The following is a 14,116-nucleotide window of genomic DNA, read 5'->3' as shown; positions in this document are numbered from 1 at the left end:
TTGAGAAATGTAATAAAGAGGATTATTTATTTATTGCTGGGGATTTCAACTGCACAGTCAGCGATTTAGATAGAAATCACCAAGAACCTCATATAGCCTCAAGGACTTTTTTAAAACGCCTCATTGTAACACATGAATTGTGTGATATTTGGCGGAGTCAAAATGGAGGCACAAGGCAGTACACCTGGGCGCATGTGAGAGAGAACACCATCTCTATGGCCAGGTTAGATAGGTTTTATTGTTTTGAGCATCAATCTCAGGTTTGTAAATCAAGTGTGATAACCCCAGTGGGATTTTCGGATCATTGTTTAATAACAGAGGTGGTGTTCATTAATGATGTAAAACCCAAAAGTGCATATTGGCATTTTAATATAACTTTATTGAGTGATGCTCACTTCAGGAAATGTTTCAGTTTTTTGTGGGAGAGGTGGAGGTCTCAAAAGGCTAGTTTTGTATCAATTCAACAGTGGTGGGATATAGGGAAAATCCAGATTCAACAATTCTGTAATCAATACACGAGGAATGTCACCAAGGATATCACTAGATCAATGAAAGCCTTAGAGTTTGAAATAGTGGAACTCATGACGTTGGTTGAGACCACAGGAGATCGAGGCCATACTCAGGCCCTCAAGAGGAGAAAAGCTGCATTGGCAGACCTGCTGGGTATCAGAGCACAGGGGGCATTGGTGAGAAGTAAGTTTCAGGGAATATCTGAAATGGATGCCTCATCCAAGTTTTTCTTTGGTTTAGAGAAAAAGAATGGACAAAGAAAAATTATTCATTGTCTCAAATCAGCTGTTGGACAAGAGCTCACTAGCCCGAGTGAAATTAGAAAGAGGGCAGTAGAGTTCTATGCTGAGCTCTATAAGTGTGAGTACAAAGAAGATAAAACAGTGACACAACAGTTCTTTGATGGGCTCCCAAAGGTGGCTGCAGAAACGCAGGTTGAGCTGGAGCAACCATTGTCTTTGCAGGAGTTATACACTGCATTAAAAGGCATGGAAAATGGAAGGGCACCAGGCATTGATGGGCTTCCTGTTGACTTTTTTAAGTCTTTTTGGGCTATGTTGGGAGAGGATTGGCTAGAAGTGGTTAATGATAGTTTAACCGGAGGGTTACTACCAATAAGCTGCAGAAGGGCTGTCCTCACCCTATTGCCCAAAAAGGGTGACCCTAGGGAGGTGAAGAACTGGAGGCCGGTGGCTTTATTGTGCACTGATTATAAGATATTGTCAAAGGCTTTGTCCAACAGGCTGAGGGAGGTGATGGGGCAAATCATACATACGGACCAGTCCTACTGTGTTCCTGGCAGGCAGATAGGGGATAACATTTCTCTGATTCGTGATTTTTTGGACGTCTCTAAGGCTATTGGGTTGGATGCTGGTCTAATTTCAATTGATCAGGAAAAGGCATTTGACCGAGTTGAACATAAATATTTATGGCACACGCTTGAGGCGTTTGGGTTCAGCTCGGGTTTTATTGCCATGATAAAGGTGATATATGGTGACATTGAAAGTGTATTGAAAGTTAACGGTGGTTTGAGTGCTCCTTTTAAAGTGTGTAGAGGTATTAGGCAGGGATGTTCTTTGTCAGGGATGTTGTATGCCATTGCTATAGAGCCACTACTAAATAGCATTAGAAGTCGCATTGAAGGGGTGTACCTTTCAGAGGATATTCCTCCTATTCGTCTCTCAGCCTATGCTGATGATGTAGTTGTGTTAGTGAAAAATCAAGCGGAGGTGGATAGTTTGAGTATAATGGTTGATCGTTTTAGGGGAATATCCTCTGCAAAGGTAAATTGGGAAAAGAGTTGTGCTTTACAGATTGGAAAATGGGATGGAGGGATCATGGCTTTGCCAGGGGGGCTAGAATGGTGTAAGGGAGGTTTTAAGTATCTTGGAGTGTACCTAGGAGATGAGGGGACTATGGAAAAAAATTGGAGTGGGGTGGTTGAAATGGTGGAAGGGAGGATGAGGAGATGGCGTTGGTTATTATCTCGTATGTCATATAGGGGGCGCACTATTATAGTTAATAATGTGATTGCCTCTGCACTGTGGCATCGGTTGTCAGTTTTAGAACCACCATCTGGCCTTCTGGCTAAGATACAGGCAATTATTGTGGATTTCTTTTGGGATAAATATCATTGGGTTCCACAAAGTGTTTTATATTTATCAAAAGAGGAGGGGGGACAAGGTCTTGTACATCTTGCTAGTAGAGCTGCTGCTTTCCGGTTTCAGTTTATTCAAAGGCTGCTTTATGGACCGGAAAAGGTGGTGTGGAGAGGGGTGGCAGGTCTTGTATTACAGAGGGTTGGAGGATTAGGATTAAAGAAGGCTTTATTTCTGGTTGATAGTAGACAAATTTCTAGGGAGGGAGTACCTCCGTTTTACAGAGGTCTTCTCAGAGTGTGGAGCATAATGAAGGTGTCCAGACGAACTTCAGCGGAGTCAGTGCATTGGTTGTTGGAGGAACCTCTGGTGTATGGGGCAAGACTGGATTGTACAACTGCAGCTGTTCCACATTTCTCCAAGATTTTGGTGAAGGGCAAAATCATCACCTTAAAACAGTTAATGGCCATGGCTGGGCCCGCCTTAATGGATGGAAGACGGTTGGCTGAACATTTGGGGGTGAGGTCGGAAAGGATTGTCGGACAAATGCTGGGAAGCTGCAGGAAGGCTCTGTCAGAGGAAGAGTGGGGAATGCTTAATAGCCACGAGAAGAAGGTACAAGATGAAGACGTCGCATTTCCAAGACTAGGGATTACACCAAATATCCCAGAGTCAGAGAGAAAGGGTTTATTGTTGGATTTGAGAGGGTTGGAGGAGGTGGGTTTGGATGAGGTGAATGGGAAGGACTTGTATAGGGGGTGTGTAAAGGTGTTAAATAAAGATAAATTGAAAAATAGAAAAGACACTCCATGGAGGGTAAAATTGGGAATTGATGACAAGGTAAAGCCAGCATGGAGAGCACTGTACAAACCACCGTTACAAAAGGGTACTGGTGATATGCAATGGAGGGTTTTACATGGCATTATTGCAGTTAATGCTTTTGTATCTGTCATTAACTCAGATGTTAGAGATGGATGTCCTTTTTGTAATATAAGAGAAACCATTTTTCACTGTTTTATGGAGTGTGAGAGGATAAAACCTCTATTGGAAATACTGGAGTCTTTGTTTAGAGCTGTAGGTGAGTTTTTTAATAACAATGTTTTTATTTTGGGGTTTCAATATAGTAAGCAACAGAAAAGAAAATGTCAACTGTTAAATTTTATTTTGGGACAAGCTAAGATGTCAATTTTTTTGAGTAGGAAACATAAGATAGACACGGGATATGAGAAGGATATAAGATGTGTTTTTAAAGGATTAGTGAAAGCAAGAATAAAAGTGGATTTTGAGTTCTTCTCAGCTGTAAAAGATCTCCCATTATTTGAGGAGAAGTGGGCATATGAAGGAGTGCTTTGTTTTGTAGAGGAGGGGAAATTATTTTTTGTTGAGGAAATAAGTTGAATGTATATGTTCTTTTGTATTTTTATTTTATTTATTTTGAGTAGGAATTACATTTATTGTTTCATTTCTGAAAAGGCAGTGTGTCATTATTTATGTTAATAATTGAGTAGAAAATAAAGGTTTTATAAAAACTCAACTCTCTCTCTCTCTCTATTTCCTTCTCTCTCTCTCTCTCTCTCTCTCTCTCTCTCTCTCTCTATTTCCTTCTCTCTCTCTCTCTCTCTCTCTCTCTCTATTTCCTTCTCTCTCTCTCTCTCTCTCTCTCTCTCTTTCCTTCTCTCTCTCTCTCTCTCTCTCTCTCTCTTTCCTTCTCTCTCTCTCTCTCTCTCTCTCTCTCTCTTTCCTTCTCTCTCTCTCTCTCTCTCTCTCTATTTCCTTCTCTCTCTCTCTCTCTATTTCCTTCTCTCTCTCTCTCTCTCTCTCTCTCTTTCCTTCTCTCTCTCTCTCTCTATTTCCTTCTCTCTCGCTCTCTCTCTCGCTCTCTCTATTTCCTTCTCTCTCGCTCTCTCTCTCGCTCTCTCTATTTCCTTCTCTCTCGCTCTCTCTCTCGCTCTCTCTATTTCCTTCTCTCTCGCTCTCTCTCTCGCTCTCTCTATTTCCTTCTCTCTCGCTCTCTCTCTCTCTCTCTCTCTATTTCCTTCTCTCTCGCTCTCTCTCTCTCTCTCTCTCTCTCTCTATTTCCTTCTCTCTCGCTCTCTCTCTCTCTCTCTCTCTCTCTATTTCCTTCTCTCTCGCTCTCTCTCTCTCTCTCTCTCTCTCTATTTCCTTCTCTCTCGCTCTCTCTCTCTCTCTCTCTCTCTCTATTTCCTTCTCTCTCTCTCTCTCTCTCTCTATTTCCTTCTCTCTCGCTCTCTCTCTCTCTCTATTTCCTTCTCTCTCGCTCTCTCTCTCTCTCTCTATTTCCTTCTCTCTCGCTCTCTCTCTCTCTATTTCCTTCTCTCTCGCTCTCTCTCTATTTCCTTCTCTCTCGCTCTCTCTCTATTTCCTTCTCTCTCGCTCTCTCTCTATTTCCTTCTCTCTCTCTCTCTACTTCAATTCAAAGGGCTTTATTGGCATGCTCACTGAGTCTGTACATAGTCAAAGCATTCCTTAAGTTTGGGTCTGTCACAGTGGTCAGTTTTTCTGCCACTGGGTACTCTCTGTTTAGGGTTAAATAGCATTCTAGTTTGCTCTATTCTTTTGTTAATTCTTTCCAATGTGTCAAGTAATTCTCTTGTTGTTTTCTCATGAATTGGTTGGGTCTAATTGTGTTGCTGTCCTGGGGCTCTATGGGGTCTGTTTGTGTTTGTGAACAGAGCCCCAGGACCAGCTTGTTTAGGGGACTCTTCTTCAGGTTCATCTCTCTGTAGATGATGTCTTTTTCATGGAAGGTTTAGGAATCGCTTCTTTTTAGGTGGTTGTAGAATTGAATGGCTCTTTTCTGGATTTTGATAAGTAGAGGGTATCTGCTCAATTCTGCTCTGCTTGCATTATTTGGTGTTTTACGTTGTACACAGAGGATATTTTTGCAGAATTCTGCATGCAGTCTAAATTTGGTGTTTGTCCCATTTTGTGAATTCTTGGTTTGTGAGCGGACCGCAGACCTCACAACCATAAAGGGTTCTATAACTGATTCATGTATTTTTAGCCAGATCCTAATTGGTATCTCTCACACTACCTCTCTCACTCGCTCTCTCTCTCTCACACTACCTCTCTCTCTCACACACACACACACACACACACACACTACCTCTCTCTCTCACACACACACACACACACACACACACACACACACACACACTACCTCTCTCTCTCACACTACCTCTCTCTCTCTCACACACACACACACACACACACACACACACACACACACACACACACACTACCTCTCTCACACACACACACACACACACACACACACACACACACACACACACACACACACACACACTACCTCTCTCACACACACACACACACACACACACACACACACACACACACACACACACACACACACACACACACACACACACACACTACCTCTCTCTCTCACACTACCTCTCTCTCTCACACACACACACACACACACACACACTACCTCTCTCTCTCACACTACCTCTCTCTCTCACACACACACACACTACCTCTCTCTCTCACACTACCTCTCTCTCTCACACACACACACACACACACACACACACACACACACACTACCTCTCTCTCTCACACTACCTCTCTCTCTCACACACACACACACACACACACACACACACACACACACACACACACACTACCTCTCTCTCTCACACTACCTCTCTCTCACACACACACACACACACACACACTACCTCTCTCTCTCACACTACCTCTTTCTCTACTTTTTTATTACTCCATCCTTCCTCTAGTTCACCATCATCCCCCGTTTCTTTTGTTCTTTATCTTACTCTTCTCTTTTCTCTGTCATTTTTAACACACTCCTTCTTTCTTCATCGTTGTTTGTTTGTAATAATTGACACTGTTTCCTCTCTCCCTCCCTCCTTCAGGGACTGCCTGGCGTTCTGTACAGAGCCCGTGTTTGCCAGTCTGTCCAATGTGCTGGGTCAGTGGGACAACCTGCCCAGCCCCGTGCCCACAGACATCAAGGACTACAAGCTGTACGACGTGGAGACCAAGTATGGCCTGTTGCAGGTGAGACCCAATACACACACACATGTCTTGTTGCTATGTATATTGCTTGGCAGATGTATGTATTCAAACCCAATTGACCTAACCACACCTCTCTTTCTCTTTATTAAATTGTGTCCCAGGCATATTTTTGGGGATAATTGATTAGATTGCACTCCCCTGCCAAGTCACACAGCTATTTAAAGGGGCAATCTGTGATTGCTACATACATTTTTTCTTCTTCTTATAAATCGATTATATCTACCCATTGATGCTTGAAGAATATAACTTATAAATGCCTCATGAGCTTAGTTCAACTGTCGTACCCCATCAGAACCCAAAGCTTGTTTTACTAATTTGTTTATTGTAAACCAACACTAGCCTTAAAACATGGTTAAAACTATGATGTTGATGTAATGGATGGTCAGTTCTTGCATCCATAGCTCTGTCTAGGAATTTGGGAGTGATAAACATTTTCCAGCCCCACACTTCGGCTTTTTACCAAAACATTGGCGGAGTTGCCTTTGTTATTGTTTGAACTGCAGATTGCCCCTTTAAGGAGGAATGCTGTGAAAAGTCTTTAGTTAATATCACAGATTGTCTTTCTGTTTCTCTGCTCACTGTCTTACCTCTCCTATCTTTATCTGCTTCATGCCTCTTTCTTTTCCTTTCTCTTTTTCACTCTCTTTCTATTTTGTTATCCTCTCCCTGTGACTACTCTCATCTCTCTCTTCTCCCTCCCTCTCTCCCCCTCCTTCACATGTCCCTCCCTCAGATCTCGGAGGGCTTGTCATTCCTACACAGCGGGGTGAAGATGGTCCATGGGAACCTGTGTCTGGAGAACGTCATCCTCAACAAGAGCGGAGCCTGGAAGATCATGGGCTTTGACTTCAGCATCTCCTCCACCAACCCCTCCGATGCAGAGGTGAGACGCTCAGCGCATCTGCCTGTGTGCACCTGTATGTATCTCTTCCTCTGTGTGTATCTGTATATATCCTTACATACCTATCTCCACCTCCCTCCCTCCTTCCCCCAGCTCAAGTATTCCTGTAAGGAGTGGGAGCCCAACCTGCCGCCGCTCTGCCTGCCCAACCCAGAGTATCTGGCCCCCGAGTACATCCTGTCGGTGAGCTGCGACGCCGCCTCGGACATGTACTCACTGGGCGTGGTGATGCACGCCGTCTTCAACGAGGGCAAGCCCGTGTTCCAGGTCAACAAGCACGACATCTTCAAGAGCTTCAGCCGACAGCTGGACCAGGTGAGGGGGCAGGGAGTGAGATGAAGGCTTGATGGCCAGAACATGTCCACGTGATTGCTAGTAAAAAATATACATCAAAGTTGTGAGTGCTGGCCCTCTTCATAGTTAGAGTTCTCTGGAGCGACAGCACCCAAGGACCTCATTCAGGCAGCAGACCTTAGTTAGAATGCATCACGTATTATTTAGCATTTTGGGGAGAAAAGGACAGAGGGATATTAATGCCAAAGTGCACTGCAATATTTGTAATGCTTCATTGAGTCCATACTTTTTGAATTGGTAGATCTCTCTCTCCCCCTGTCTGTCCATAGCTCAGCAGACTGAGCCCCACCATGTTGAATAAGATTCCTGAGGAGGTGAGGGAGCACGTCAAGATGCTGCTGAGTGTCACGCCCAACGTCCGGCCTGATGCTGACCAGATGACCAAGGTCAGATCACCCCCCGTGTCACCAACCTATGACCTTATGTCACTAATACAACAGGATACACAATACGTTTTACATATTAAAACATGCTCACCAAGTTAGCTAACTGATAAATATTTAGAAATGCCTTTTAGATTTTCTGATTCATTAATAAAGCTAAACTTGAATATGTGTCGTCGGTTGAATGTGTGTCGTCGGTTGAATGTGTGTCGTCGGTTGAATATGTGTCGTCGGTTGAATATGTGTCGTCGGTTGAATATGTGTCGTCGGTTGAATATGTGTCGTCGGTTGAATGTGTGTCGTCGGTTGAATGTGTGTCGTCGGTTGAATGTGTGTCGTCGGTTGAATGTGTGTCGTCGGTTGAATATGTGTCGTCGGTTGAATGTGTGTCGTCGGTTGAATGTGTGTCGTCGGTTGAATATGTGTCGTCGGTTGAATGTGTGTCGTCGGTTGAATGTGTGTCGTCGGTTGAATGTGTGTCGTCGGTTGAATGTGTGTCGTCGGTTGAATGTGTGTCGTCGGTTGAATGTGTGTCGTCGGTTGAATGTGTGTCGTCGGTTGAATGTGTGTCGTCGGTTGAATATGTGTCGTCGGTTGAATATGTGTCGTCGGTTGAATATGTGTCGTCGGTTGAATATGTGTCGTCGGTTGAAGGCCCGTTTCAAGGTCGTCTTCCTAAAAATTTATTTCAGAGAATTTAAGCAAGATGAAGTCATTGATCCTGCTTTATGACATACCACCCAGTTCAGTTGAATAATCCCTTCTCTGTGTCTGGGTGCTTCAGATCCCCTTCTTTGATGACGTGGGGGCGGTGACGCTGGCCTACTTTGACTCCCTCTTCCAGAGGGACAACCTGCAGAAGTCCCAGTTCTACAAAAACCTGCCCAAGGTCTTGCCCAAGCTACCCAAGGTTAGTGTTCACTGTGTGTGTGTGTTGCTCTTACAGGTCATTTTAGTGTCCTAGCTGTACATTCCTACAGTAGAATGCTTCATCCTCAGTGGACCGGTAGTTTGGAACATGGTCTTCAATAATCCAGTCAAATTGGGATTGGCCAAATATGTGCTCAAAGGTGACTTAATAAAAATGATTCTGATTAAAGCCACTATTCCTAACCTTTTTGCGTCCTGTCTCTTCCTCTCCACCCCAGAGAGTGGTGGTGTATCGTATCCTCCCAGCCCTCACCTCAGAGTTTGTGAACCCAGACATGGTGCCGTTCGTCCTGCCCAATGTGCTGCTGATCGCAGAGGAGTGTACCAAGGACGAGTACGTCAGACTCATCCTGCCGGACCTCACCCCTGTGTTCAAGCAGCAGGAGCCTGTCCAGGTACACACACACACACACACACACACACACACACACACACACACACACACACACACACACACACACACACACACACACACACACACACACACACACACACACACACACACACACACACACACACACACACACACACACACACACACACACACACACACACACACACACACACACACACACACACACACACACACACACACACACACACACACACACACACACACACACACACACACACACACACACACACACACACACACACACACACACACACACACACACACACACACACACACACACACACACACACACACACACACACACACACACACACACACACACACACACACACACACACACACACACACACACACACACACACACACACACACACACACACACACACACACACACACACACACACACACACACACACACAGAGGATGCAAAGGACACACACATACAGTGTATCCCCATACCCAGTTTTCAGGCCTACCTTCTATGTTTTCTTGATGTGTGTTACAGGGATGGCATGGTTAGATAACAGACTAGAGGATGCTGTACGCTTTATCTGGTGACAGGGCTGTATGTATCATACTGTTTCTCTCTCTTCTCCTTTTCATGCCTTCAGGCAAGCAATATGGTGAGTGGTCTTTGCTAAGCGTAGTTGTGTGTGTGTGTGTGACACTCTGTGTGTGTGTGTATGACACTCTAATGCTTAAAAAAAGAGCTCACTTTATTCCTAGTTTCATTTCACTGGTAGTTACCCATCTCTCTCTTTTTATCTGTCACTCTCCCATCATTAAGCCTGGATGAACTGCGTTTAACCCTCTGTGTCTCTCAGATCCTGCTGATCTTCCTGCAAAAGATGGACCTGCTGCTGACCAAGACCCCACCGGAGGACATTAAGAACAGCGTTCTGCCCATGGTCTACAGAGCCCTGGAGGCCCCCTCCATCCAGATACAGGTACCAGGGACAAGCACATCATGACTTTACAAAGGGTTTATTCCCCCGGCAGAAAGAGAAGTGCAATACTAATTAAATCTGGTTTAGGATTGAGGTTAAAGTTAGGTTTAGTTTGAGTGTGATTCAAGGTAAGTGTAAATTAGCATACTGTCGTCCGTTGCCATACATTTTCTGCCCGTTAAAAATACACTGCCTTGATTTAATGCGTAATTTGTTTGCCAGGTACGGTACATTGTAAAAGACAGACATCTCTATTTACCTATCCAAATGAGTGATGTAGTGAAGGAAGTAAAGTGTAGGAGGATAACTGCAGCGTTAATGACTAAACACTGATTGTGGTACAAGTTGCCCCTAACCACAGCTCTAGAATCCCATTGCCTGCCCCCAAATCCTAAACTAACCATTGAGAGGATAAGAAAAACCTGACCCTGGACCAGCGGTTAGCAGCACATTCAACCAACTCTGTAAAGCTCACATGGGAACCTCCATAGAGAATCTATAATACGCCTGACCGAGACAGACAATATTTTGCAGTTGCTATGATCCCAATGTCCATTCGAGAGTTCTAGGCTATATGTGATTCTATGGAAACCTCTGCTGTTAAGTTATCAGCAATGCTGTGCCATATATTTGTGTGCCCCCCCCCAGGAGCTGTGTTTGAACATAATCCCTACCTTCGCCAACCTGATCGAGTATCCCTCCATGAAGAACGCACTCATCCCCCGCATCAAGTCTGCCTGTCTACAGACCTCCTCACTTGCAGTCAGTCTCTCGCTTTCATTTGACTCTCTCTCTGTCTGTCTCTGTCGGTCTCTCTCTCTCTCTCTCTCTCTCTCTCTCTCTCTCTCTCTCTCTCTCTCTCTCTCTCTCTCTCTCTCTGTCTCTCTGTCTCTGTCTCTCTCTGTCTCTGTCTGTCTCTGTCTGTCTCTGTCGGTCTCTCTCTCTCTCTCTCTCTCTCTCTCTCTGTCTCTCTGTCTCTCTGTCTCTGTCTGTCTCTGTCGGTCTCTCTCTCTCTCTCTCTCTCTCTCTCTCTCTCTCTCTCTCTCTCTCTCTCTCTCTGTCTCTGTCTGTCTCTCTGTCTCTGTCTCTGTCTCTCTCTGTCTCTGTCTGTCTCTGTCGGTCTCTCTCTCTCTCTCTCTCTCTCTCTCTCTCTCTCTGTCTCTCTGTCTCTCTGTCTCTGTCTGTCTCTGTCGGTCTCTCTCTCTGTCTCTCTGTGTGTGTTGATCAAATGCACATGGTTGTTTTTGACTGACCATTGATTGACAGGTGACAGAAATATTCTGATTGTGTGTGCGTATGTTTGACCTGTGTGTGTAGGTGAGGGTGAACTCCCTGGTGTGCCTGGGGAAGATTCTGGAGTACCTGGACAAATGGTACGTCATTGACGAGATCCTTCCCTTCCTGCAACAGATCCCCTCCAGAGAACCAGCCGTACTCATGGGGGTTCTAGGTAACGGAACATCTAGAACATCTTAGAATCTAGATGATAGTCCTAGGCATAGTTTGGCTTTTTTTTTCAAACAAAGAAAATCTCAACAGAAAATGATCAGTACTGTTAAAGAATTCTATCTTATTTTAGAATCCCCTAGGATGAAATGAATCAACTCACCTAGGATGAAATGAATCAACTCACCTAGGATGAAATGAATCAACTCACCTAGGATGAAATGAATCAACTCACCTAGGATGAAATGAATCAACTCACCTAGGATAGAATAAGTCAATTCTCCTAGGATAAAATGAGTCAATTCTCCTAGGATAAAATGAATCAACTCACCTAGAATAAAATGAGTCAATTCTCCTGGGATGAAATGAGTCAATTCTCCTAGAATAAAATGAGTCGACAACTCACCTAGGATGAAATGACAAATTGAAATGGGCTAACACTTAAAAACATGATCTATCGCTTTAACAGTATTGCTGCGTTGTCTGTTGATTGTTGTGGTTCTGATTTATTGTGGAGTGGTTGTTTCCTCCCATAGGGATCTACAAGTGTACCTTCTCCCATAAGAAACTGGGCATCCCCAAAGAGCACCTAGCTGCCAAGAGTCTGCCTCACCTAGTCTCGCTCAGTATAGACAACAACCTCAACCTCAACCAGGTAGGTAGATGCACACACACACACACACACACACACACACACACACACACACACACACACACACACACACACACACACACACACACACACACACACACACACAGAGGTTGTATTCCCACCCTCTCTCTGTGTGTTTCAGTTTAACTCCTTCATGGCTGTGATCAAAGACATGCTGACTCGTATGGAGGCAGAACACAAGACCAAACTGGAGCAGCTACACAGCATGCAGGAACAGCAGAGGTATCAGTCAAATCATTGTCTCCCTCCTGTCTTCCTCTGATGTTGTAATGTCAGGTGCACCAGTACAGTGAAATGTCTTTCTTGCAGCTCTAACCCCAACAATGCAGTAATCAATAACAATGTTTTACTAAAAATCAATGATGATGAATCCATAACAATGTTTTACTAAAAATCAATGATGATGAATCCATAACAATGTTTTACTAAAAATCAATGATGATGAATCCATAACAATGTTTTACTAAAAATCAATGATGATGAATCCATAACAATGTTTTACTAAAAATAACAAGGTAGAACAAAAACACATGAGATATAAGAACAACACGATAAAGTAAGTACGCATACTATATACAGGGTCAGTTCCAGTACCATATTTCCAATGTGCAGGGATACTGGATTGATAGAGGTAGATATGTATAGGTTTGTGTATGTGTGTTGGAGCGTCTGTGGGCCTAGTGTGTAGAGCCCTGTGAGTGTGCATAGAGATGGTCAGACATTTGTATTTTATTCTCTATGCACACTCACAGGGCTCTACACACTTTATAATGTTTTAGACTATTCTGTTCTTTCTGTATTTACTATCTTCCTACTTCTCCTTTTATTAGTCAACAATGACTCAGGAAAGATGTGATGCAAGTTAATGTTCGGAATCTGATTAGAAAGATGAGGGTTGAGTAATGTTTTATGTTTGTGATAGCCAAATTCCCCTGAATGAAATAGTTTGAGCTATTCTGTCTGTCCTCAGGAGTATGAATATTAATACCAGTCAGACCAACCAATCGGAAGAGACGAAGCGCACCCCCAGCCCTGGCAACCAGGTGAGAGGTCATTTCCTTGACAAGGAGGGGAAAGGCGATTGCCCGGATGAGGCAAATGCATGAAGGATTGATTTAATGAAGGCTTTATGTATGTGATTTCATACACTTATAAGGCCAAATGTATGTTATGGCTTATTGAAACCGTTGTCTTTTTCCAGATTGATGATGTCTTTGGAGGGAGTTCTGGGAGTGCAGGGGTTAATGGGAAAGCGAACGGAAACTCGGCATCAGCTCCCCAACTCAACAGAGTACGTACTCTGCATCTTATTCAGTAGGCACAGACCGGAGCAAACGTATTGCAGTGGAAGTCTGTTAACGTTCCTGTTAAATTAGCTTGGGTGGTGCATGTTCTGTTTGACTCTCTTTTTGTGATTGAATGTTACCAAACCCATCTTATCTAGCCTAACCTTGTATAGCTGCTAGTGTATATTTCAGGGATAAGGGATTATAATTAACGTTTTCTGTTCTTTCTCCCTTCCTCCCTGTCTCTCGCTCTGTCCCTCTCCTCTCTCTCTCGCTCTGTCCCTCCTCTCTCTCCTTCTCTCTCTATAGATGTCTTTGACTCTGGAGGAGAAGCAGCGGTTAGCCAAGGAGCAGGAACAGGCAGCCAAACTAAGAAACCAGCCAGCACTAGCCCCCCAGAGTATCAAACCAGCTACTCCTTCTACCCAGGTAGTAGACACACACATACTCATGTGAAAATGTATAGTTCCTTACTTGGTAGCCGTCCATGGTTACACGTTTTGATGTCCTCATATAGAACAATCTCAATATATCTGTATCATTTATTAGTTTGATGTTTTACAGTGATGTAATCTACTTTAGTTTCCACT

At 44.0% G+C, this 14,116-nt stretch overlaps 1 protein-coding gene and 1 long non-coding RNA gene across 2 annotated transcripts in view; one reads left to right on the top strand and one right to left on the bottom strand.

The window, feature by feature from the left end:
* The window catches only part of LOC120031765, an 18,745-nt gene extending 4,712 nt beyond the window's left edge, over positions 1–14,033 (bottom strand). Inside the window, exons 1-2 of the long non-coding RNA XR_005473765.1 lie at positions 14,024–14,033; positions 6,262–6,265 (exon numbers count right to left, since the gene is read on the bottom strand). This is a non-coding gene — a long non-coding RNA (uncharacterized LOC120031765). The remainder of the gene's footprint in view (positions 1–6,261; positions 6,266–14,023) is intronic.
* The window catches only part of LOC120031763 (SCY1-like protein 2), a 32,965-nt gene that overhangs the window by 15,759 nt on the left and 3,090 nt on the right, over positions 1–14,116 (top strand). Inside the window, exons 4-17 of the mRNA XM_038977565.1 lie at positions 6,029–6,173; positions 6,925–7,074; positions 7,186–7,407; positions 7,716–7,832; positions 8,614–8,739; positions 8,978–9,154; positions 9,999–10,121; positions 10,770–10,883; positions 11,439–11,571; positions 12,104–12,222; positions 12,362–12,462; positions 13,211–13,283; positions 13,442–13,531; positions 13,836–13,955. Coding sequence (XP_038833493.1) covers positions 6,029–6,173; positions 6,925–7,074; positions 7,186–7,407; positions 7,716–7,832; positions 8,614–8,739; positions 8,978–9,154; positions 9,999–10,121; positions 10,770–10,883; positions 11,439–11,571; positions 12,104–12,222; positions 12,362–12,462; positions 13,211–13,283; positions 13,442–13,531; positions 13,836–13,955 — 1,810 coding nt within the window. The remainder of the gene's footprint in view (positions 1–6,028; positions 6,174–6,924; positions 7,075–7,185; positions 7,408–7,715; positions 7,833–8,613; positions 8,740–8,977; positions 9,155–9,998; positions 10,122–10,769; positions 10,884–11,438; positions 11,572–12,103; positions 12,223–12,361; positions 12,463–13,210; positions 13,284–13,441; positions 13,532–13,835; positions 13,956–14,116) is intronic.

Source organism: Salvelinus namaycush, chromosome 38 (assembly GCF_016432855.1).
Source record: "Salvelinus namaycush isolate Seneca chromosome 38, SaNama_1.0, whole genome shotgun sequence".
Taxonomy (NCBI): domain Eukaryota; kingdom Metazoa; phylum Chordata; class Actinopteri; order Salmoniformes; family Salmonidae; genus Salvelinus; species Salvelinus namaycush.
This window is presented reverse-complemented; position numbering and strand designations above follow the sequence as displayed.